This window comes from Hesperophylax consimilis, chromosome 23 (genome assembly GCF_061612785.1).
Source record: "Hesperophylax consimilis isolate HC1 chromosome 23, BYU_Hcon_1.0, whole genome shotgun sequence".
NCBI classification, from domain to species: domain Eukaryota; kingdom Metazoa; phylum Arthropoda; class Insecta; order Trichoptera; family Limnephilidae; genus Hesperophylax; species Hesperophylax consimilis.
In genome coordinates, this window is record NC_142858.1 from 4,231,238 (window position 1) to 4,258,986 (window position 27,749).

The 27,749-nt window shown below is 32.9% G+C and overlaps 1 protein-coding gene across 1 annotated transcript in view; it reads left to right on the forward strand.

The window, feature by feature from the left end:
* The window catches only part of trio (trio Rho guanine nucleotide exchange factor), a 684,295-nt gene that overhangs the window by 349,430 nt on the left and 307,116 nt on the right, over window positions 1-27,749 (forward strand). The window contains exon 27 of the mRNA XM_089645879.1: window positions 499-598. Coding sequence (XP_089502005.1) covers window positions 499-598 — 100 coding nt within the window. The remainder of the gene's footprint in view (window positions 1-498; window positions 599-27,749) is intronic.

Consider the following 27,749-nt stretch of genomic DNA (forward strand, 5'->3'; position numbering starts at 1 on the left):
CATTCCACAATGGACTGATACCTGTTGTATGGCAGTGAAGCATGTACAGATGAAAGTAGACTTAATGTTCCATGATAACTCAACTTAACGGCAATTCAACACACCTTTTAAAAGTGATATAAAGTCATTGGGTAATGAAAGAACTAACCTGCAAACCTAACCTAATAGCGTATTCAACCTAGTTTTTGTTTCATCACTTATCGTGACTTTACATCACTTAGTTGAATTGTCATTTTGAAAAGTTATCCAGTCACCCAGAAGAATAATAGGCATCATATTGTGTCTAATTTGATTTGTGCCAAAAATTAATTATTATTTTGACCAACAGATAGCCCTCTTTTGATTGATTCTTCCTTGATATCCATGATTCAAACCGTTTAGAAATTAATTCACTGAAAAAAATGTCAATAGATGGCAGTAGTAGCCGTAGCCTAGGAAAGTAATTTGTGGATAGTGAAATGTGAAAAACAATTGTGATACCAATGTTTTTTTTTACAGAGATCTTGAAGAGTGCACATCGCTTGATGAGAGTGTGGAAAATCTGGATAGGAATTCTCTTGCATCATTCGGCAGTGGGAACACTACAGATTCTGATAAGGTAGGAATCTATATTATATCATAAACCCCCTAGTATTTACTAAAAACTAGTACTATCTAAGTAAATAAATTAGGAAAGTAGTGTACATAAAGACAGAGTTAAGTGACTGTCCATTCTTAGGCCGGTCTTCAGTTGTTTGTTTATTATTTTATCCCGTCAAATTCAATTTACCTATTTTTATGTTTCTCGTACTGGAGGTTGACCAACATTATGCCAGAGTACCTATGACCATTGATGAATATAATTATGTGACACCAATATGTTATATAAAACACGTAAACAAATTACCCAAAAACACTGCAAAATAATGAAAATAATATTTAAATAAACTTAAATCCGTACAAATTAACAGATATTTAAAGAATTTATAAAAAATCGTAATTATGCCATTGTTACCAAAAGTAGACAAGAGAAACACATACAGTTTATTTATGGCAGTGTCTTTGTATGATATTAGTAAATTAGCAAAGGGTTAATATAATATCATTATTGCCAAAGAAACCCAGTAAAATTTTGACAAAATTAATCTTTCTGTGTGCAAAATTTTCGGTAACCATGAAAATCTTCTTGTATTTACTTCGTAATACTTCAGAAATTAAGTTCTTAATTCTGGTTGGTCTCTGCTGTAAGTTAAAATATTTTTTTGTTCAACAAATCTAAGAAAATCAGTGGGAATTATACAGTTAGGGTCAATGTGCGGTGTTGGGCGGTTACTCGGCTAAGTTAACAGTGACAGCATGTGGAAGAAATAAAAAAAAATAATAGAATAATTTAAAAAAACAGACGAAATTTTATAATATTTTTTTTATTCCAAATAATTTCTTCTTTGGAAAGTAGAGAAAAGTTGATCTTTTGTAATCAAGTTGTAAAAAAAGTATTTTCGGGTGCTTTCATTGCTAATGCTGGCTTAACCTTATGACATAATCAAAATAATGAACAACGAAATTGTATATCTTAGAAAGGCCGACAGAAAAGTCAGTGGTGGTGTACGTCTATCTACTAAGGATAACCCCCTGCAATTGTTTATTGTTTATTGCGGTATTTTAAGTAGGTACATAGTTATCTATGTCCTAATACAATCCTTATATACATATACTTATAATTATAGTAACACATTTAAAATGAATCAATCACATACTTTCGTAGTTTAATTTTAAATGTTTTTATGTTTTCTTCTGATTTTATTTCTTCTGGTAGCTCTCTAAATATCTTCAACGCTCTGTACATCAATGACTTTTGACTCTGTGTTTTTTTTCCTAAAGGGGAGTCTCAATTCATTTCTTTTCCTCGTCTCATGTGTGTGTTTGTTCTGTAGTTTAACAATTTTTCTTAAGAATTCACTAGACGTATGGCCATTGATTATCTTGTAGATTAAAAATATGGTATTAAAGTAAATAATTTGTTTAAACGATAAGATATTTAAGTCCTTCAATATGTTCTTAATTTTTGTGTATCTATTTTTCTTCAATATGGTTCTCATTGTTTTTTTATATTTCTCATTCTCAATGCCGGGTGGTACTCGTCAGCTAGTATAAATGTATAAATATCAAATTGTCGAGTTACCATCAGTTGGCAACTTACAAAATACTTTAGATCAACAATTAGAACCAAAACACACGTTGCATACTTCAAAATGTTGACTATTGTTAAGACAGAAAGTAAATAAATATATATTCAAAATAAGGCGCTTTTAACACATTTTAACAAAATATTAAAAAATAGTTGCAAATACCAACTTTACTTGTCAATCCAAAGACATACCTAGTTGGTAAGTGCTGCATATGGGAATATTTTCAAATTATGTCAGGCGATGTAACGCGTTCTATTACACGTAAAATGAACCGAAAATCAAATAATATTAAAATATGACAGTAAAGAGCTCATTCAATTTGTTTTGAATAAATCACGGGAAAAGTGGAATGAAGGAAACAGCCTACCTGGAATTCCCATGGGTGAAATTTCCTCCACAACGAGATAAACGAGAAAAACGATAGAATTTTGATATTTGATACAAAGCATGTGAATAATACAATGACGATATTAAGATTGCACCTTCTTGTTATACGACACGAATTTGACTGACTTTTGACAATTTAAATTACAAATCTTCATATTTTCTCCAATGTGGGTTAAGGGTGTTTTTAGGGAAGGAGATGGATAGTATATGATAGGAGAAATGGTAGGAGTTATCCAAAAAACTGTTTCAATACTAAACAAGCGAAAATAAATAAGTAACTTCACCAAGCACTTTTGCCCATGGCTATACCCACGTATTATCAGTATGCATAAGTCATTAATATTTGGAAAATTTATATAGCGCCGTTTTTGTGAGAAATCACCTCAAGGGCGCTGTACAAATATATTTCTTAAAGAGTTAACACTAGAACTACTGACTTAACCCTTGGGACCTTCTAAGACCTAAACAGTCCCAAATGCCGTGCGCGCATTATACTCTCCTAAGACCATATTTGTCCCAGAATGACTGCACATTATTAAAATGCATGTATCTCTCTTCCTCTCATTTAAAAATTAATTATTTCTTTCATGTCAGAAAGAGAACGAAATAGTGCTTGTTATTGTCTTTGAAAAAATGGAAGCTTGTAGAAGGTTCGATCCGTGCAAATCAACAACGTCTCAAGGGTTAAAACTAGTGACTTAAGTCTGAGACTTATATCTAGAGACTTACGACTAAGGCCTATAACTACTATCTTTAAAATATATATTTACATATGTAGAAACTTATAACTAAAATTTACATTAACAATATAATTTTACAAGCGCCAGAAGAAGGAGAAAGTTTTATTATGTAAGGGTGTTTATAAAATTAGTTTTTATTATTAGCTTGAAATATATTTTAAATGGATGAATGAAATTAACCGTCGATCTTTAACGCATTTAAATGATTCATCTGCCAACAATTAAACACTTCGCTTGTTCCCGCTGATATTGTCCATTGGTTAGGCAAGTCAATAGCATTTTGACTTTATCATAAGTAGCAATCGCTAGAGAATGTATGTGTGTGAATCATCAATTACGGTATAACAAAAGAAAAAAAAGCAATATCTGGATAGAATGACGGATTTATGGAAATGAGTGTCTGAAAAAGTGAGTTTTAACAAAAGGAAAAAAAATGCAATATTTGGATAGAATGACGAATTTTATTTGGATAGAATGAAGATACTTAATTGAGGCGATGCCATATGTAGTAATGCAAAATCATGTGTTTTTGGTTTGAAAATTTGGTCGCATAGAAATGTTTCAGATGCTTTAATTAAATACTGCGAGTAGAATACATCTTGACCTTTGAAATAATCGAGTATTTTTTATATTAGTATTTTTATAAGCCCAGAAAAAAATAATGTATATGCCTATGAAAACTGCTTTAAAGTAAAAAATCTCCTACTTACGAACCCATTTTCAGTAATGATTTTATTGTAGTATAATGTGGCAAATTAAGTTATTTATAAAATGATCAGATAAAAATTAAATATTTATGCGTGAACATCCACAAAATAAAATAAAAGACACTTTTTGGCCATGTTTTTTTCTTGCATAAATCAAAACAGGCGGATTGTGTTAAGCGGGAATTTAAACCTTATCGCCATCTACGTAAGGGTTGTTATTGATGGCGGCTCAATTTAAAATATTACACGACGTAGTGCATCGCCTTAAACTAAATAATATTTTTTTAATCAATATATAGTATAGCAAATATATATAGTATTTATATGTGCTGCTATATTTATTTTCTAATAAAATCATTATTTGTAGAAAATATATGCTATTAAAGAATTTAATTTTTCACGATTTTAGAGGCAACTTTGAAATTTTTTTGTGAGTTTACGGTAATTAAAAAAAAACAATCTTTCTTAACTTAGAATGTAAATGTAATGATCTATAAATTTCAAAATTAAACATAGTAATAAAAGGTTTTAGTGTTATTATTTTTTTAATAATTACCATTAAGTCGCAAGTAATTGCCAAACTAGCCTCTAAAATCTTGAAAATTGATATCTTTAATAGCCAATATTTTATAATTTTAAACACAAATAAATAATGTAGCACATACCAGTGATATATTTTTGCTACATTCTTTGATTAAAAAAATTATTATTCAGTTTGGTTAAGTATTTTGGCATAAAATTCAAATTTAAGGCAATGCACTACGTCGTGTAATATTTTAAATTAAGCCGCTATCAATAACAACCTTTACGTAGATGGCGATAAGGTTCAAATTCCCGCTTAACACCATCCGCCTGTTTTGATTTATGCAAGAAAAAAACATTGCCAAAAAGTGCCTTTTATTTTATTTTGTGGATGTTCAGGAATAAATATTTAATTTTTTTTTATCATTTTATAAATAACTTAATTTGCCACATTATACAATAAAACCATAACCGAAAATGGGTTCGTAAGTAGGAGATTTTGAACTTTAAAACAGTTTTCATAGGCCTTTACATTATTTTTTTCTGGGCTTATAAAAAGACTTATCTAAAAAATACTCGATTATTTCAAATATCAAGATGTATTCTACTCGCAATATTTAATTAAAGCATCTGAAACATTTCTAGGCGACCAAATTTTCAAACCAAAAACACATGATTTTGCATTACTACGTATGACATCGCCTTAAGTTTCATATGAAAAATTCCACGCCACGGTTCCCCTTAAGCCTCAAAAAATACCCCAATTTATTATGCCATAGTTGGGTTGAGGGTTGTGACTCCTGTACGGTATTCACTTAAAAACTAATATCTAAACATACATTTTTTTGGATTCATCCACTTTTTCCTTTTTTCGAGTTGAGAACCTATTAGACCCGAGTCTACGCAACGGCAGGTGACCGGATAACTCATCAAAATGACAATTCTTCACACCTTTAAACAGTCGTGAAATGTGATGAAACTAAAACAAGGTTAAATAGGTTACGTAGGATAGATTTATATGTTAGTTTTTTGTTAATCGCTTTTAATGACTTTATATCACTTATTAAACGTGTGCTGAGTTTTCATTGTTTTGAGTTATGGCTTAACTCTCAATAATGTATGTTTTACTAAAAACTTACTTACTGCATAGAATGTTTTGGCAAACACCACTATTGTCGTTGTTGTGTTTCGTTAGAAACCGAATTATTAATCTCACTTTTGGACAGTGGCGGCTCTTGACTTTTGGGTGTACTAGAGTGCTAATATTACAAAAATGGCAATATTGATGTTATTGTAGCTGAAAACAGTTTTTTAGAAAATTCGTTTTTTTGTATGAAAATTTTCAAGAAACCGTGCGGAACATGGCCATACTAAAATGTCATGAAAATGTCATACAGAAATGAAATGTCACGTGCCGCCACTGCGTCTGTAAACACTGATCCCTAGATTCCTATCAATCCCTCATACTTTTTTCCTTCCAGAATTTCCTCTCCTTCCTTTCCTTGAAAAGACTCTCCACACAGCATCCCCAAAGATGACATAAGCCATGAAGGAAATTATTTTCCTCAGGGCCTCCTGTGTGGGATTAATGTAAAAAAAGTTACGTCATTTCATTATAAGCTATGAAGCTTTGAAATATTCAGCTGTTGAAAAAATATACGAATTATCTTGGTTCCATATTTTTCAATATTTAAAGAAAAATGCTCGTACTTAAAAAATCAACCCAAATCTACTATTAAATTTTTTTTTTTGACTGATGGTTTAACCTTCCTACCCAGGAACTGGAGTCGACATCTCTACCAGCCAATCCAAATCCCGATTAGACAAAACGAAAATTTATTGCATATATTAACTACTGTAATATCATCGAATTTAAGATAAATGCTTATATATCCGCCGCGTGGGCGTGCGTGATTGTCAAAAACAGTTGACAGAATGCATAATCAAGCATATCTGCCAAGTTTCAGGTCGATCCGATGTCGGGATATAGGTCAATTTCCTCTTTCAAGATTTGCATTCATTCACAAAAAAAATAGAATGTATTGTGTAGTAAATATTTTTAATATTTTTCTCGTAGCAAACAACTATCGTTTGCTGCCATGGTGTCAAGATTGTTGCGCGTTGTTGGTATTATTATTTTTTTAAAAATGATAATCCAATTTAATTTGACTATCGAATTATTAACGAATTCTGTGTAGCAACATGTTGTCTTGCCTACCCGCAACCGTTCTCCGACCTCTCGTCGTTACCTGGACCACTATGCTACTGCCACCGAAGAGATAATACCTAGAAGTGCGACTTATATCGAGTAAAAATAACACTCAAGGGGCCCTAGACAGGCTGATGAATTTCGATATTCGAAAAGGTTGATCAATTTAATTAGAACAAACATTAGTTTATTCCGGGTACACGGACACGCCCACATCCTAATTCTATCAGTTTATCTCTTCAGTAGGGTAAAGTTATTCGATTTTTTCCAAATGTTAGAATGAAATGAATATCGTTAATTAACTACGAATCTTTTCACATTATTGGTAATCTGGCTAAAAACGGGATTGCAGGCCCGTTATTTACTAAAGAATTGAAATGTTTTCTGAATAAAAGACGGCAAATGCAGGAGCATGAACACGTGTTCCGATGTATTAGGAATTTACTACAATTTAAACCGCAAACGGCCTTCAATCCCGTTTTTAACCCGTTACCAATAATTTAAAGAGATTTTTAATAAATTAGCAATACTCATTTTTCTCTGGGTAGAGGTCGAAAGGTTTTGTTTAATTTGAAGACTTGTTTTCTTTTTCAGTGTAGTTCGCACTTCTAGGGATTTTGTGTTCGTCAGGGGCCTAATAGGGGACCCGGCAATAATAATGATAATATTAATGAAGCTTGTTATTCTAGCCAAAGTGATTTTAAATCCACGATCCGATGGCTAAAATCCGGGAGAACCCCAAAATTGCGCTTCTGTTTAATAATTTGTGCTTTATTTTCGGATTAACGATTATCAGTATGCAGGGTACGAGCCGCGCGATCCCCTTAAAATTAAGATGCCGAAAATTCAAACAAATTTGCAGATTTTGACTGAAAGTTGAAACTAATTTTCATCTTTCCAAATATCCTTCACCGTTCCCATTAACCTTCCCCTAAATTATTTTTATTATTTCCATAAATTTTATTAGAACATGTCCTCATATTTAGTATTCTACCACACATTAATTACTGCACCAGTATTCTATTCTTAGGCAATGATGGATTAATGAAACAAATGATAATATTACAAGAGCTAAGTGAATTATATAGAAGAAAAATAGATACACAAAAATCAACGAAATGTTGAAGGACTTAAGCATCTTGTAATTTAAACAAATTATATACTTTAGTACGAGACTAAATCGATGGTTATACATCCATTGAATTTTTAAGAAAAAATGAAATAAACACATGAGACGAGGAAAAGAAATTATGTAAATAAGACCCCAATTAAAAAAAAAAACCAGAGTCAAAAATCCTTGATGTACGTAGCAATTAAGGTATTTGGCAAATTTCCAAAAATACGTGGTTGATTCATACTAAAAATTTTTTTAAATACGAAATATGTACAAAGATTGTATTAGGACATAGGTAACTATGTAACTATTTAAAAATACACAAATTAAATAAAATAAAAGTCGTAGGTCCACTGGCTCCAGGCAGTGAAACTCTTCTATTACTTTAACGTAAAAACACGCAACTTTGAGGGCAGTTATCTTAATAACAAAAACTCCATCTTAAGATAATACAATAATAGAATATCAATATAACATATTAATACCTTTAATGAAGGTCCTCCATATTCATCAAACCCATGTGTGTACGAATTAGTATTTTTATTGTCGTTCCTTCACATTGATATTTATGTGTACCGATCCGATGTATATATGTACGCACGACCTACGGAAGCTTTTCCGGGAAACGTTTTGTTAACGCATGTACAGACAAGCAATTGCTCCGAGTCGTGTTGAACGTGTAAAGTCATTAATACATTTTACAAAAGCTCGATGTGTAGTTCCTAGCTCGCGTGCGGAGCTTTCTCCTTTCTTCACACGCAACTTTACGGTCACCTCCTTTGCACATATATTCCCCGTTTTTATATGGTTCACCGCTGGTAAGTAGGTTGTAATCTCTCCCTCTTTCACCTAGGACGACGGAGCTCTCAGAAACTCTCGACAGTAAACCGTCATAGTTTCATTTATTCCCAGTTACTTTATTACCAGTTTACCTGCAGTTTCTTTAGTCCAAAAATTCCACACAGAAAATCCGTTCACTCTTCGGAAGGTTTTGCTGCATAAAAAAATAGATTCTCGCTTTTATTGATAAGTTTCCGTTACCGAGTTGAATCGGTAATTTTCAGCATAAGACTCTAATAACGGGGGTTCGCTCGAGGCTCACAATTTAATTAATTCCGATGAATTCGTAACGATAATGTATATATATTTTTAGAGCGATCCCTACAGACGTAAGATATTTATATTTAAGATAAATATTTTTTTTTGTAAAACTGTTGTTTAATTAAAATTTAAATATATCGTTTTTCAACTATAAAATTAGCGGTAAGGACCAGATTTTAACTTGTAACTTCTCTAGGGATCCTTCTAGAAACATTTGAAATTTTAATAAAACTTTCATCAGAAATATTTAAATAAACCCCACGGAAAGATCAATTTTCTTGGCCTGCTAGGGTAAATTAGATCGTAGGTCCGTCCATTACGCTAAGCCGCGCGCTGAATATTGTTTTTACACGACTTCATCACTTACATCGTTAAGATTCCCACTTTTCCAAGGATTTGTTAGGGAAAATTAAACCGTTAGTCTGACCAATACATCGGAGCCTCGCGTCGCACATTTCTGTGCATGGATTTTTCATTTACGTCGTTTAGATTCTAACGTTGTTTTAGGGATTTGTCTCGTCTTAAAGGAAAGTAGATGGAAGGCACATACAAAAATATTGATGTAGGTTTAAGTAGGTACTATAAGTACATATTTTATCATATAGCCGAAACGGCAAATTCATAAAATCAAAGCATTTTTGCTGACAAAATTTCAAAGTCATCTTGTGTTCAATCGACGAAAACTGAGATGAAAGCATTTATTTCGAATATATTTTATTGGCAGATTGTACGTTATAATCATAACGCGTAACACATGGCTATGATTTATTTATTTTATGAGTATAAATTTATTGCAAGTTATTCTTTAAAATATTCAGACGAATTTTTTTGCGCCCGTACATACGCAATATGAGTACGAATAAATAGTTATGCAAATGTTAAAACGCAATTCATTCAAGAAATGCATAAAATACAATATTGTATCGGTGATTCAATCCAACATCGTATTTTAATGCCTTTCTTGAAAGAATGGGGTTTTTATACGGAAAAAAACTATTTATTCGTATTCATATTGGGTAGTTTATTGAACGGGTGCAAACTCGTCTTAATATTTTAAGGCATGACTTGCAAAAAAATTGTTTCATACAATAATTAAATTAACGCCATCTATGAATACGTTTATTCAAATGTAAGTTACGTATAACCTTAAGGGTTCCGTAATAATGCTAACGATGACGTGTCTTATAGTTCCCAAAAATTTTTATGAGCAGTGGATTTTTCCTCATTACGTTTCCGAAAGTTTTCCTGTTTTGTTGTTCAGCAGCTAAGCGCACCTGAACACTGAGCAGCGCAAAAGGAATAAACAATTTGGTAGTAGAAAAAAAATTGCACCATTAAATATTACTCAGAACTCAGAAAGTCGAAGAATAATATAGTTTTCTCAATCCACTATGCAAGCATAACAATACATTTTCCGAAACTAATTAGTTCGATAGATATTATACATGCATGTAAACCTCCCATGTAATCAAAATTAAAAAAATGTTTTTTTTTTCAATTTAAAATATATACTTTCTTATACTTTACGCCTTTGTAAGACATTTCAATGGGCTGATATTTAGAAACTTGATAGGTATCTTAATATATGATTGATAAGGCTGTGAAAAATAATTATTTTTGCCTTCGTCACAAAAATAATACTTTTCTGTCGAGAAGATCGATATTTTATTTAAAATACACAATTTCCCTTTCGAGGGGTGAATCTATTATTGTAAGATTAAATTAGTAGATATTGTTCTTGCAGAGGTTTATAATATTTTAAAACAGATTCTTAGAAAATTCATGCATTTTATGTATGATAAAAAGTCGTGTGTATATCACTGTCCTACATGTTGGAAAAACTAACCCTGCACTTTCCTACAAACTTAATGGAACACCTCTAAAAGCAGTGACATTACAACAAGACTTGAGTTACCATATCACAGGACTTGAAATGGGAACCACACATCGCTGGAATTGTGAAAAGAGCAAATTCATTAACATATCTAATCAGGAAAACCTTCCTCGACCTTACACCGGACATGATGTTAAAAATATATAAAACATATGTGCGACCTCTCCTGGAATATACTTTCCAAATATGGAGTCCTTACTTCGCAAAGGATATAAATCTGTTAGAGAGAGTACAGAGACGTTTCACTAAAATATTAAGAGCTCTGAAAGATGTACAATACGAAGATAGACTCAAGGAACTAAGATTACCAACCTTACAAGAAAGAAGAGAAAGCGGTGACTTGATCGAGACTTTCAAAATTTTATCTCGACATTACAGTTGCCCTAGCATCCAAGAAATCTTCACTACTAATAAAAATATAAATCTCCGTGGACACTCAAAAAAATTACCAAAACGCCTTTTGCATCTAATCCTAGAAAACACTTCCTTGCAAATAGAGTAGTGGATGCTTGGAACAAACTCCCACAACGTGTCATCGATGCAACAAATATAAATCAATTCAAAGCTCTATTGGATTCATATTTGGAGAGAAGAAAGGACTTAGTTCAAACTTAAAACAACTCAATTACTGTCAAACTTGTTGTGAAATCAGATATGAGCGCATCAGCAGAATGCTGCCTGCTCATTACATAATAATAATAATATATAAAAAAAATCGATAAATTTTCGTTTTTTATTCGTCTTCCCATTTGTGGCGAGTATTCCGCGCTACGATTGGTCGCGCCGGTTTAGTCGTAACTGGTCAGGAGTTATTTGGTTTTTTGATAACATTGCACCGCCCTTGAGGTGATTTTACACAAAAACGGCGCTATACAAATCATCCAACTTTCATTGTCTATATTCGCAACCCCTAAAACCAAAGACAAAATCTCAGTGTTCAAGTTTCCACGTTCCATTGGAACGCCGCATCATTGAGTTTTCAACTCATACGCAAACAAACTGCAAATTGATAAATTGAAACAATTTAAATGTTTTTTTCCAGTTATTTTATTTTTTATCGTAACCGGTATCATCTCATTATAGCCATCTTCGGAATGGTACAAATATTTCTTAAATTATATTTTTTATGCAAAACATTTGAGGGTCAATATGAATGGTAAACAATGATTTTATAACAATTATATGGATTTTCCCATCATCTTTGCTGTGTGGTGTTTCACAGCTGAATTTCCAATTATTTGTTTGTCAACAGCAGACATAATTATCTCGGTAACCGTTTCAATATATCATTATAATGGAATTCCACCACGAATTGTCAGTATAATGAATTGAAATATTACAATTTATATCGTGTATTATTAACCCTTTGTGGACGATAAATAGACAATATGTTTTGTTAGTTTGGTCGTAATATTTTTCCACAACCTAAAATCTTAAATTAATAAACATTTACTTACGCATTTCCTGTAATATCTTAACTGTATGACAAACAATACCAGAAGGATACCAAATGTGTACTGATCGCAGAAAAACCATTATATTTTAATATTCAGGTGACCGGGGGTAAAGTGCATTAACTTTGGCAGTTTATTCTACATGATAGTAGAAGCAAAAAAGATAAATAAAGAATGTAGAATCACCTCCTGAAGTTAGTGCACTTTACTTCCGGACACCTTGTATGTAGATACTACACCCGTCGTACGTGCGCTGTCCATTTATTTTCAAATAATAAAAATGTGTTCACCCCAAAAGCTTAGTGACCAACAACGTTTATCTACCTGCTCGAGGGATTAGTACACAAGTATACGGTGACCGTCCTGCATAAATCTTGAGACAAAAATTAACAAGTTTTGGCTGATTCTGATTAGGGATGTATATATTAATTTATTCCTTATATGAAAAATTAACATCGGACCCTTTGTCGCGACCAAATTTGCCATTTTCCTCCAAGATTAGAGAAGGAACTGTACAGTAGATACACATCCAATGTTACCCTGAATAAGGTTTTATCTTACGCTATTCACGAAAATGAAATATTTTGCTTTAAAAATGAGATAATTGGGTTTTAAATATTTTTGCTTGTAAGCTAAAGGCTGAATTACACCTGCCGAGTGCTCGGCCGAGTCAACCCCTTTGTTACTCAACCGAGCAACTTATTGGAGAGTAGAAGTGATCGCATGTACAATGGACAGTGGGCGAGTCAGTTCATTGAGAGATCAGTTGTTTAAGTGTTATTAATATGGTTTTGCGAGGGAGGAAAAAGAGAAAGATAAACTGATTTTTACAACAACAAACGTCGCACACTAAAAGCAAATCTAGATTTTCCTTTTTATCGCACTGGCTGAGTGGAGAGCGAGTAAAGCGCCGAGTTGAGCATCCAGTTGGAGGCGGTACTTACTTGACTGAGTCATTGAGTCTTGCTTCTAACCACTGTATCACCTGATCACTGTACTGCACTGTCTCGACCGAGTACTCGGCAGGTGTAATTCCAACACAAGAGTGAATTTTAAAATAATATTTTTACAGACAACTTACCATCTTGACGTGCTCAACCGAAAACAACCTCCAAATCAAATCACCGCTATGGTCATTGTTATGATTTTTTTTTTCAAATAGTTTGACAGTTCAATACGGCTTATTCACATAATGTTGCATAATACCTAGCCTAGCCAACAGGAAAAAAAATGAAACTCACCTACTCAGGTTTTGTCCAATGTTATATTGAATTAAAATGTGACCCGACTTTACATTATCTGCGGTCAGGGGCTTAGCTTCTGAAAATAAAAGTTCTTAATAAAAAAATCCTAATCCTCTTTTGACCGCTTGCAGTTTAGTTTGTAGACGTAATTACTAATTAGAAAATTTCCACACCCATGAAATAATTCCCTAGTTATTCATAGTCGGTCACTCTGTCACTGAAGTTTGCCAGGTTGTTAGTTACAAGTGACCGAGTGCCGGGAACAGGAGCTAGTTGGCTGAGAGTCACCCACCCTCTCGTGTTTAGCGAAAATAGCCCACACCACGTCTCCACTCACAATACAAGGCAAGGGCCAAGGCAGCTTTAAACGAATGCAATTTGTGGTTTTTTACTCGTGACTTAAAACTACATTTTATGCATTGTCGCCAAGGGGTGATTTTATGTTAAGAATTAAGTCAAATTTGTCCAAAGAAGCTAAACTAGCAGTCCACAACGGAGTGCTGGTACCTACCCTGATGTACGGAATTGAGGCATGGAACTGGCAGAGAAAGGATGAAAGTAGACTGAATGCTATAGAAATGAGATCCTTGAGGAGTATGTGTGGTAAAACCATGTATGATCGTGTGAGAAATGTGGATATCCGCAAAGAGTGCAAGGCTAATGTAAGCGTAATGAGTAAGATCAAGAAAGGGACGCTTAGATGGTTTGGGCATGTAGAGCGAATGAGCGAAGAAAGGAGTGTAAGGAGAATATATGATGCAAATATATATTTTATTAAGATAGTAGTTAAAGACCTTAGTCGTAAGACTCTAGATATAAGTCTCAGACGTAAGTCACTAGTTTTATGTCAGTAGTTCTAGTATTAACTATTCAAGAAATATATTTGTACAGCGCCCTTGAGGTGATTTCTCTCGAAAACGGCGCTATATAAATTTGCCAAATATTATTATTATTATTATTAAATTTGAATGGTAGCAGAAGTCTTGGACGCCCGTGGAAGACATGGCACGACCAAGTGAATCAGATACTCGAGTGGGGCCATGTCAAGAGTCAGAATAATAGAAGAGTATGTATGAGACGATGTATGAATGTGAATGAGGCAAGAAGTGTGTGCCAAGACAGAGTTTTTTGGCGGTCCGTCCTCTCTGCCTATCCCTACTGGGAAATGGCGTGATAGTCAGTTAATTAATTAAATAACATTAATTGAATAATAAATGCATTTCACCAATAAAGGCAAATCTGTGTCCAATGTTTCCTTCGCAGGAAAATTTCTAATGAATTTGTAAATAACATTAAGTTGAAGTCAAGTCTCAACTTGATCCTTGGAATTTAATTATTTTATCTTACGTTATTTCGCAGCTACAGGATTCTGCTGGATTCCAAAAAGAAAATGAAGTTTAAAAATAAAACTTTTAATATATTTTATAGGTTTCTAAGCCACCACGGCCAACTAACGTAAGGAATGTTAGGAAAAATCTTTTTTACGTAATTATAACAATAATTTGACTCCTCAGTGACTTGTACAATAAGTTGTAATAAAAAGATGTACCTGTACTGTATAAATGATGAATTCATACCAAAAGTCGTAAAGTTATAAGATAATTAAAAGAATTGTTGATGAATTAATTAGAATTACTTGGACTTCTAAAATTAGAAATTCTCCTTATTTCTATGGAAGCTCTTTTGTAAGGCAATCCATTTTCTTTTATCATATCGGCTCCCGAAATATAATTTAATAATACCTACCATTGGCTTTGGTTTTTGCGATGCAGGAGTTCTACGCGGAATTATTTATTTATAATTAGAATTGTAATTATTGTTCTGGTAACAAATGATGACGTAGAATGTTCCTTAACTATAATAGATTGATTGGATTTATTGAAGCCGTGGACAATTTATTGTGGGTAGTTAGTTATACCTCCATCAATACTAACAGAACACGTTTAGAATAGAAGACGATAGTAACGTTTTACATAGTTTGAAATACCCGCAATACCCCTCCCTCAGTGCACCCTGAGACTCTGGGTATGGAGCGACGCTAACAAAATTAAGTAAGAAATAAGGTGTTCCTGAAGGCAGTGGCGGCTCGTGACTTATGGGTTACTAGAGTTCAAATACTACAAAAATGGCATTATTGATGTTGTTGTAGCTGAAAAGGTTTTTTTTAAACATTTTGTATGAAGATTTTCAGGAAATCGGTGCGGCTATTTTACATCCGGCTAAAATGAAATTTCCTGAAAATCTACATACAAAAAAACGATTACCAGCTCACTACACACTTACTCACTGCTCACTTCACACGGTATCGCACAGACGTACTTAAACGGACATCTCACCACTATCAATTACGCATCTGCCCTGATGATGGACACTGTAACGTTGTCAGAAACTTTGGCTAAATAAGGAGTTAGCGCAACGCGGCATAGCACCTTAAAAACAAATATACTTTTGGCCGTGATAATCTTAAATCATATACCCTTTGTACTTTATATATTATTTGTACAACTAGCTCAGACCCATGAAATAATATGTTGTCGATAGTTCCACTTTATCTCTAAACCAAAGTTTTCCTTTAAGGCGATGCCATACGTAGTAATGCAAAATCATGTGTTTTTGGTTTGAAAATTTGGTCGCCTATAAATGTTTCAGATGCTTTAATTAAATACTGCGAGTAGAATACATCTTGACCTTAGAAATAATCGATATTTTTTAGATAAGTCTTTTTATAAGCCCAGAAAAAAATAATGTAAAGGCCTATGAAAACTGCTTTAAAGTTCAAAATCTCCTACTTACGAACCCATTTTCGGTTATGATTTTATTGGATAATGTTGCAAATTAAGTGATTTATAAAATTATCGCAAAAAAATAAATATTTATGCATGAACATCCACAAAATAAAATAAAAGGCACTTATTGGCCATGTTTTTTTCTTGCATAAATCAAAACAGGCGGATGGTATTAAGCGGGAATTTAAACCTTATTGCCATCTACTTAAGGGTTGTTATTGATAGCGACTCAATTTAAAATATTACACGATGTAGTGCATCGCCTTAAATTGAATAAAAAAGTTCCTTCCTGAAACTATTATTAGATACAGTAGTCCATGCATCGTAAAGTCAATTAGGTCCGATTTTCCCCCAATTCGCGTGAGTAGCGTTTTTATTTTATTTTTCCACTCACGTTCATTCCATGGTGCCTTTATAAAATAAATTCTCACATATATCATGTACCTACTTACCTGGTTAAAGAAACAGTAAACAAACTAGCTTTCTTTCATTAGTTTGCAAACGGTTTCGTTTTTCTGATCCTTACTTTTTTGCTAGAATCCTTGTGCGAACGCACCTTCTAAACACAAACTTCCACACTCCAAACAAATATTTTTTGAAGGCTGAATAAAACGTACAATGTAAGGAAAAACTCGACGGCCTCTATAAAATGTGTTCGTATTTATTACTCACACTTTTCATTTTGATTACTAAGGATCCTACGCTAACACGTGTCTTTTTCAACAGCACATAATTTATTACCAGTATTGTGCTAGAACAAATAACAACGATAAAATCCATTAATATCAACAACGAAAAAATGTCTCCATTTGTGGTGTGGGCTCCTCGGGTAATAAAACTGACATTTTTACATTATTTTTTATAAACAAGTTTGTTTCTCCTGTGTAACTGTATTTAAAAAAATAGTGAGAGAAAATCTGAACTTTATGTGGCCAAGATTAAGCCAAATTTCTTTAGCCAACTGCCGATACCTGCGTAGACACAATATTTTTATGACAGATAATGTTACTTGAGAAATATATAATCTTTTTGAAGACCGCTTTTTAAAGCCAACAATGCCAAAAAAGTAATTTTTAAAGGGTTTTATATTAACTTGTCGATGAAATTAAAATTTAACCTATTTATTTATTAAAAATACTAATTTCATTTTCAAAATTTGAAGTGTTTATTTGAAGAAATCAAACAAGGGATTAAGTACCTACCTATAAAATAATATATTGAACAAAAAAAATTTACTTGCCATTTTCAAAGTTGGAACAGATTTGTCCAGAATCGACAATTTCTCGACGCTCACGGTTCCGCGCTAGGTATTAATAAATATTAAAAGTGAACATGTCAGGATCAAAATACCATTTGCCCTGAAATGTCATAGGGAAACTACGTGTGTTTATCTCCGCAGTGGCGCTCATGTCACTATTACACTTTGAAAAAATATGAGAAAATAAATAACAAATGTTAAAAGTGAACCTGCCCATAAGAACAAAATACCAGGAACACAAAAATATGATTGGGTATTTCAACTAATTTATTATTGATAAAAAATTGCTAAGAAAAAAACTTTTCAACAATTTTTTCTTTCCTAAAAAATGTCTTGCATTCTTAATAGGCATTTTTAAAGTTCAAAATTGCGAATGACCGAAAAAATTTGAATTTATTTTTACTGATCGTCATAACCCGAGGCCCGTTAGCCACTGGCCCGCATGCGGTCAGATGACTTAATAGGAAGCTACAAGCCAAAAATGTTTATATTCTGGATATACCTTATATCGTAGGTAGTAGGAATTAAAATCGCTTGACAAACGTTCGATTTTAAGCGAAAAACTGGTTTTTATTTATTTTGTAAATAATTTTATGAGAAAGCAAAAAAGTTAATCTACTGAAACTGTCACAGATTATCTTAGCTATAATACTGTTTTTTTAAAGTTGTTTCCTTTAAGCGTTCATACAGTTCTATTGAAAAAATATTTTTTTTTAGTAGTTTGCATTTATATTTTTTATTGAGTAATTTATTTTTTTATTTGTATTCTACTCAAGCGAAGCGATAGGAAAACTTTCAATTTATCTAAAGCATATTTTTTGGTATTCATAATGTAAACCAATTCGTTATAAAGATTTGGCATTAAGCTTCGACTTAATGGGTTGTTAAATACTAGATATAGTAAAAATATATCAATAAATACGGACGGCGAACCGTGTAGTATAATATATAACTCCCAAAATATTCAACATTTTACCAAGTAATATAAAAAACTGCGAATTATCAAATATATTCAGATATATGCTGAAATATGACTCCTATTAAAATAGAGTTTCTTTATACTAGGCTCTGATTTCAATGAATAGTTGTTATTGTAACATGTAGATTTAGTATTATTTTAGATTATGTGTATCAATGAAAATCTGTATGTCTGTTTATTTTATAACATTTGTGGTGGGGTGCACAACCGAATCATGTTGATAATCGACGCATTTTAAGTTTCAAATTCCCGAAAACTAAATGACGTAGGTATCTCGATATATACCCGCTGCCTTATAGGTCGATAAGGAATCGACATAAACCATTTGAATGTTAAAATTCAAGTTATCATCATTATCATTATATACATCATTGGCTGGTTTTTTCACAGTACTTGTATATTAATGGAACTTCAAGGACTTTCACACAGTCCCGAATATCAACATTGAAATTTTACGGATTGTTCAAATTATGTGAAACATCCCGTCTTATAATATATGTATACAAGGTGTTAAGGGGCGTTCTTGACTTATTTTAACCAGTGTTTCCTGATATTATTTGGAGTAAATGAAATTTAGAAATCCGGTGACACTTTTGATGTTTTTTTTTATATTGACAGTTTGGATCGGTGTGAGGGGTTATGTGGGAGGGGTTATTTTTTATTGTTTGGGTTTGAAAAAAAAACCTAAAAAAGTAACTCGATTCCAAAATTTTAATAACTATTTTATTGCAAATATTGTCAGGAATCACTGGATGTTGGTCAAGTACGTCCTTTAACACCCTTTATACAATATCTATCTTCATAATTGTTTTCGTATCCAAAAAACTTTTGATAGATTTTAAGCAAACTTGAATATCGACGATTAAGTCTCCGCTCTTCTTATCTAGTATACACTAAGCTTCATATTATATTGTAATTAAATCATGACAATTCGATATCAACCTGAGCTAGGAATAACTAATTTGCTCACTGATGCTGACAGGGAATTTTATTTAGTCATTGGATGCTGTCAAATTCGATAATTATTTCACACGTTTGTTGTGTGAACGATATTCAGTTTCTGGTAAGGGATATTTTATTTACGAATCATCCCATTACTCTGATTAAATGTCATGAAATGGCACCATCCAGCTTCCGTTTTGAGAGCTACGACCTAAAATGTCTTTTCTGTCTGGTTATTATCAAGAGTTAGTGCCATTATCACCGTCTTACTGTCTTTATGTTGTGGAGTGTTGACAAGGCTAAGTTGCAGACACGTTCCTAATGGAGGCAGAAATACTTTCAAAAAGCTTACAAAACCTACTGTCACACTTGATATGAATATTTTTCAACCCATAATACGCTGGAAACGCAACGGTCAGCTTGCCGGGTCATATTCTGAGTTTGTTGTAAGTAGTACCTTTTAGCCTCTACACACGGTCCGATTTGCCGGACAACTTGCAGGACAGCCATGCTGGAGTTTTGCAAATCGGATTGAGAATAGACAAAACCCCCAGCCGAACTTTTATTATTCCGCTGCTAGGCCGTTGGAACAGGATCACTTCTAATTTCCATCCATTTAGCAAGTCGGAACGTGAGTAGACAAGACCCCAACCAAACAACTTCTCGTTATGAGAGCGTTCCGTGCGGTATAGCAATGTAAAATTTTTCGATAAACTTGTCGAATTCCGCTGCATGCAAAAGCTCTTTAAAAAACAATTATTTCTACTTAAATATCTAATGGAGACAACTATCATAGTCGGGAGTTTAAGTCAACATGCACAAAATAGGTTTTTAATGTAATAGTTTGGGTTATTTTAGTAATTTATTCGTACGACAAAATACACTATTCCACTGCAACACACATAAGCGCAATTACATTGCGAACTCCCCGATACAACGATTTCACACTATGGGAAACCAATACTTAGGTGATGTCGATATAGGTATTTAATATTAACTTTGCGAATTTTGTGGATCACGTAAATGACTTATTTCGACACTATTCTTAAATGGAAATTATATTTTTGTAAACCAGTCAAATCGCTGTATTTTTTAATTTATGTTCTTGTTATTTTTATTATGTAATTTTATTATTTCTTTCTTATGTTTCAAAACTGTCATTAAAACTTTACCACCTACATATAAAATCCCTCTGGGCGTTAAACAAATAAATAACTTTGGTTGAGAAAAAATGTTACTTCACATCTTTTACCATTTCCCACAAGATAAATAGTTATTTTTGTAGTAATTAAGTTGAAAGCAAGTGCTATTTTTAATTATTTTACTAAGCGTGCAACGGAATTCGACAAGTTTAACAATTTATTTATCTTATCGAATTCCGCTGAACGCTTAGTACGCAATTTGAACAGCACTTGATTTCAACTTAATTACTATAAGAAAAAACTATTTGTGTGGTGGGAGATGGTAAAAGTTGTATGTTTACTTAAACTCCCGACTTTAATAGTTGTCTCCACTCGATATTTAAGTTGAAATCAAGTGTTGTTTTTTTAAAGAGCCTTTGCATGCAGCGGAATTCGACAAGTTTACCAATAAATTTTCTATTATTGATATCTGTCAATTCACGAGATTTTTTTAATTTTTTTTTTTTTTTAAAGTGAATACCTCACAAGAGTCCCAACTGCTCCCGTCTGGAGCCAGTGAGACTATGGCGTCCCCAATTGGGGGATGTTGTGAGGCTGAAGGTAAGTGGGGAAGGGAAAGAGGTGGGGAAGTACCTGGCTATTCAGATCTAGTCACTAAACACGGCTAAAGCCATTTGGAGCAACGTTTCAATTCTGAATGGTGGTCTTACACCAGGGCGATACTGGTAGTATCTTCCACTCTGGAACGTGCCGCAAATATACTATATATTATATTTTAATTAATTAATTGTGAAATAACACAAATTAATCAAATAAAATTTATTTGCGCACGCCGGGTTCGAACCCGCGACCTTCGGAATGGCAGTCCAATGCGTTACCACTGGACTATTGCGGCCGTCAATTACGAATGAATATCTATTTATTTTGGCATTATTAATTTATTTGAAAAATGAATTAGGTATTAATAATAAAATAGCGAGGCCTGCATTATTTAATAATTGTATTGTATTTACTACTTACTACCGAAATATATAGGTACACCTACCAAAATGTATAGGTAGGTTCATTTATACTACCTCCGTGGTTGAAGGGTAAAACTCCCGACTACGTGAAAAAACGTTAATTTTAATTATTGTACAATTTGTGAAGCTTAATTTATTTAGCTATTTTAAAGTATTTGCCCAGGACAATCACATTGCCTTTTAAAAACAAATATTGCCAATTTAAGGTATAAATTAGAGACGTCTAAAATTTACCTTTCGAATGAACACCGTAAGTAAACTTGAAAATCGGATGTAAATAATTGAAACAAAAAATGACCTTTCAAATATAGAATTAATTATTCAAATGAAACAAAATAATTTTCTGATTATAGGTAGGTACTTATTTATCAATGAGTTCATACAATCGTAAGTTCTAATTTTGAACATTTAATTTGGAGTCATGTTTGAATTGATTTATTGTTGCAAATAATACAATAATATTGTAGTTTTCACGATAACTTAATAACATTTCATCAACCTATTCTCAACCAGTGTTGATTTGAATGGCACGAACTTCAAGAAATAATATATTATTTCCAAAGCAATTGGGTACTGCCATGCTTTACACCAGGGGTGCTCAAACTTGAACTGCTGGCGATCTACCTCAATATTATTATATTCCGATCGATCGACTCTGAGAGGCTGCAAGTATGTGTGATGGAGGATTGTCGTCTATGTAGGTAGAGTGTATCGTGGCGCAGGTATAAGAGTATATATAGGGAAGTTGCACAATTGCATGGCCACGAATCCACATAGAATTTGGAGTAACTACAGAAATTAGTTCGCAATATGCATTTTTTTTAGTCAAGGTAGGTGGAGGTCTGCACTAAAAAGTCAATAAAAAACTTATATTTATTCAAAATTGCAAGTTTATTGGTTCTTACAAAAAACAAACGAGTTCTAGTTTCTAAACTTAACTAAATAATGACTTTGGATGTTGAAGCGTGGCACTGCATGTCCTCAGCATACTTTTCATACGATGGTACGTAATTACCGAGTGCTAATCGCAAGCACGATGACATTTGTTCGTCAGTTAGTCGATTGCGATATTTTGACATAATTATCTTCATTTCAGAAAATGCAGACTCGCACAAGTAAGTTGACCTAAACATTGTCGTCAACTGAAGGGCGATTTGCCTTAGATTCGGATATTTATCTTCAGATATAAAATACCAGAATTTTGTGTCAGATGCTGTGGCTATGAGATGTATATCTGATATTATCTGCAATGTTCCAGAACACTCCGTTCAGTAACTCAGTCCGCTACAAGCTACAAATAAATAATAAAAAAGAAGGCATGAAAAATGGGAAATTTTTCTTGAGATCGACTCAAAAAGCACTCGCGATCGACCGTTTGAGCACCCCTGCTTTACACGTATGTCCTTCCTTGGCGGCACTCTAGTTATACTGGTTCCATGATAACTCAACACAGTGACAATTCAACACACGTTTAAAAAGTGATATAAAGTCATTAGAAACGATGAAAAAAAATATTTAAACCTAACCTAACCTAACCTACTTAACCCAGTTAATAAAGTTTTTGTTTCATCACTTTTTATGACTTTATATTTTGATGATTTATCCGGTCACCAGTTATACTAGCTTTGTATTTCCAGGCGTATGTTTCAATTCCCAAATAACAAAAAAACCGTCATGTCATATAGTCGTTTTTATCAATTATGTATATGTACAAACAATCGTCGATCTCAATTAATGTAGAACATCTTAAACACGAATTAATATGAATGATTAAGGGTTAATTCTCGGATTACCCCCTGAAGTGAGTGCACGCTTTTGTAGAGTTGTTTACGCTAGTCAGCGTCCTTCACGTATTACGTCACATACAGCTTGAATGTTTTTTTTGCAATCGGAGGCGATGGGTTATCCCATGTTTTTCGCTCGATCTTAAAAAATTATGTAATGAAAATATTTCAAAAGGTTAAAATTAAATAATGTAATCCTTGCAGACAACTTAATGAGGATAATAATTAATTTATTATTATATCGCTTGTCGAAAAATCTATTTATATAATAAATTAATAAAATTTCAAGGATGTCTCAGATAAGAATTTTTTTAACTTCTTTGTCGCGTGGGACGCAATTAATTCTTTTGCAGAGCAACTTTATTTCACTCGGAAGTAAAAAAAACCTTTTTTACAGAAACTGGGTGGGGACTTTAAATAGGTATTGCTAAAATGGTGTTATCTTTTTTGTTCCATCCTTATTCCTTTATGCTACAATCTTCCTTACATATTATTTTACTCCGTTTCTCCTTCTGGCATAACGGTTTTCCCGCTTTAATTGAACCTTGTTAGGTAGCTTAATACACGTGTCATTTTTGAATACCACAATTTATTTGCGACCTTGGTTTCCTTGTTAAATAGATGATTTTTTTTATTTATTTGGTTATAATTCTGAAGCATTTAGAAGAATGATTTAAGATGTTTAAATGGCTTCAAAACTATTATGACTTGCACGGCTGCAGTCTGCAAGGTGAAAATTGGTATAGTAATGGCTAACCTCCGATAGGAGATGCCATCAGAAGAACAATAATGACATTTATCACGCATACTAATTGAACACACGAACGTCATAATGGTTACAAAGTATATAAAACTCAAATGCTGTCAAAAGTTCACAAGTTATAAACCTAAATGACAATTCAACACACCTTTAAAAAGTGAGACATGAAAAGTAAAAAAAAAAAAAAACTACGTTAGTATGTTTATCTCATTTGATTAATCTACTCACTGGCGTATATTTTCTTAAATACATAAAACATTATGTATCTTCTTCCGTCGTATTTTCGGCATTCTAGAACGCATCGGGACGTGCGCCGCTTTCTCCGCCCGCGTCACCCCCTCACCCCCTCACCCCTTCACCACCAGCTCCGGGCTTCAGGCTCCGCGGGGATAATCTAATAAAACCAATAGGCCACTTGCATGGATTTCATAACGACTTGGAAAAAATCGTGTGGATAGATCTTTTTACTAAGATTACGAAAATGTTAGTAAAATTTTGTAGAAATGTACATTTATTTTTATTTTTAAATAAATAAATCCATTATTTGGGCTCGTGTCGTCACTACATAAAAATGTCCCGTCTACTGAAAATGTTCCTATTAATTTTGTAGAATTCCACACTGATTTAATTTTTTTATATGGCATCACTTTGATTTCAGGCGAATTTTTGAATTCGTTCACTAGATTTATTGTTTGTTCTCTGCGAACTTTTCATTTGGTTTGAATTTTTGACAAATGTGAAGAGAACCCCGTACAATTTAGATGTCGGTACGTGTTTTAGAGGTATAATGGTTATGGTGCTGATTTTATCAAAATCAAATTTTATAATATTCTTATTATTATTATAATTTACAAGTACAAGTATATTACATTGGATTTATTAATATAGACGTTGTACATTACAATGATTTATGATCAATAAGATGGATCAAGGAAAAAAATATTTATGAGATGTAATATTTTTGGTATGCCTCGTTATTCTGCTGTGTCATTCGTGTGGAAAACGTTCTTTTTTTTAAAAATGATTTTCGGCTATGTAATCATTGTTTTTTCTCACCTATAAAATTAGGTCCCGTCTTTCCGGTTTATAAAAATAGGTCTGATTTTTCGGATTGAAATTTTCAAATATCCCCAGGGTTTCAAAAATACGATTAAAAAAATAATAATAATACAGAATGTCTTAGAATATTTTCCTTAACCGGAAAAAAAAATTAAAAAATATGATGCAAGTGGCCTATTCACGGAGAATGCGGCAATTTGCATATCACTGTGTCAAAGATACGGCGGGGTTCTCGTGTGAACTTGTTGGCACTGCTACATTTTAGTTGGGTGAATATTTTATGTGTGACATATCGGGAGACATGGTAATAAAATCATATACGATATACGTATGTATATTATTATATGCTAGTATTATATACCTATTGGTTGGGATTTATTAATTTAGTAATGGACTCGGCTGGTAGAGTTTTGCCCGTTAGTATATCCAACATTCTGGAGAAGGCCTATCACTTCCCCTCCCTGTTTTAGGTACTGATGGTACCCCTTAAGATGTCCCAAAGGACGCTAATTTTTTTGATATGACGAGTCTACATTTAAAGTTTCAAAACAAGACCTCCAAAATGTCCATGCATATAATTTTATTCGCAGTATGCAAGTGCTGCCTATTAGTAACTTGTTAGTAAGATCTATTCTATTTGGTTAGTTTAACATGTCGTATGTACAAGGTATCAACAATAACAGGTAAAAATAATAATTTACAGCCACCTGCAAAAATGAAAAATTATGAGATAAAAGAAAATGGTGAAATGTGCACCTCTTTGTGTGGTGGAGGGGGGGGGGTGTCGTCACCCGCTCCCAGGCAGTCCTAGGGGGAGAAAGCAGGGCATTGGATAGGTTTCACGAGTATAGTATATCCAACAGTAATGATAATTTATGCATAGTAAAATAACATTCATTTTTTTCATAAAAATAAAACCATTAATATGAATACGTAATATAACTACGCCGTTCATTTTAAATCTACGGGACCTATGCAATTTAATGTTGACTAACTAACTCCAATTTACTCTAAACCGGAACGCTAGAAGTTAAGGACGGCCGCCGAAATTTTGCACCATTTCCCCCCAAAACTACACCAATACCAATTTTGACTTTCAATTCGAGTATACCTCCCTCCTAACATCATCAGTTTTTCTTCTCAATTCGAACATACTTGTTTGAGAAATCTATAATTTATGAAGGCCGCCAAAATATGGCATTTACAATTTTTAAGAAAATCATCCCTATATTACAGAACATACATTCTTCTTAGGTAGGTGCTATAATATTTTATGAAAACTTAAACAATTCTCTTTGAAAACTATAGATGGCACCACTATAGTTAGGTATTTTGTAAAAATTGTCCGATAGCTTAGATTTAAATACTTATCTCCTTCGTATCTTTACTATTCATATATTTGTTGGTGAATTTCTAAAAGCCAGGCTATCACTGTACCCGTTTTATTTATAAATGTATTCCCTATTTAATAATACCCGTGCCATTTTCGTATACATTTTAAGAAGCCTTGTATTTGCTTGATTTGCTGCAGCGGCAGGTGCAACCTCCACTCTTGTTTCCACTCGAAAGGGTTTCTTTATGCAATTCCATAAAAGCTTCTATTTATATTCTAGAATGATTGGAATATTAAATTATTTTCTTTCTAAAGGTGTTTGTTCTTCATGAAAAATTCAAAGTAAGTAGGGATTTTTTTTTCATTTTAGAATTTAAACAAAAATTAATAAAATAGCTCACATCCGTACCAGCTACACCTTTTGATTATAAAAATCAGTTTGGTTGAGTATTATTTTGACCTTAAATCCAGAATTAAGTTTTTTTAAGGCCGTGCAGCCATTCCTCGTATAAGTAGTTCTTTTTAAGGATCATATTTTCTTCTTACCCATAATTACATGAATTCCTTAGTTACAGTTATCTTAGTGATCAAAGTGAAGTTAAAAGTAGTCCCCCTCTCTTTATTAATATTAATTATAATGTTATAATAGTCCTTCATGAATTTTTGGATATTTAAAATAATATAAAAAAACAACACAAAGTATACAATTTACTATTTTTAAGTCAGTCGAAATCGAGTTTTAATCTATTTGAGGCGTATGCCTTTGAAGCGCGCTTTGAAGTGACCTGAATATTTCAATATGCAGTTTGGAGTTGTGCTTGACGGCTGGCTATTGCTTCACAACGCGATTCAACGCAATCGGGGGGATAGTGCAGATCATTTCACTGTCGAACAATGTGGTAGAGTTGCCTTTGTTTTTAATCTTCGTAAACCTTTACTTTCCTTTGTATTACAGACTATGTGTTCATTTGTAAAACACGTGTAACATTGATTCTAATTGATTCTAAAGCGATTTTTAATTTAACACAATCTTGCCCGCTAAAAATACTCACAAGTAATTTAAAATCATCATTATGAAAAAATGGCTTTTAAAGTTCGAACCCAACTCTCAAATTAGCGCCCATAAAAATGATGATTTTACCAG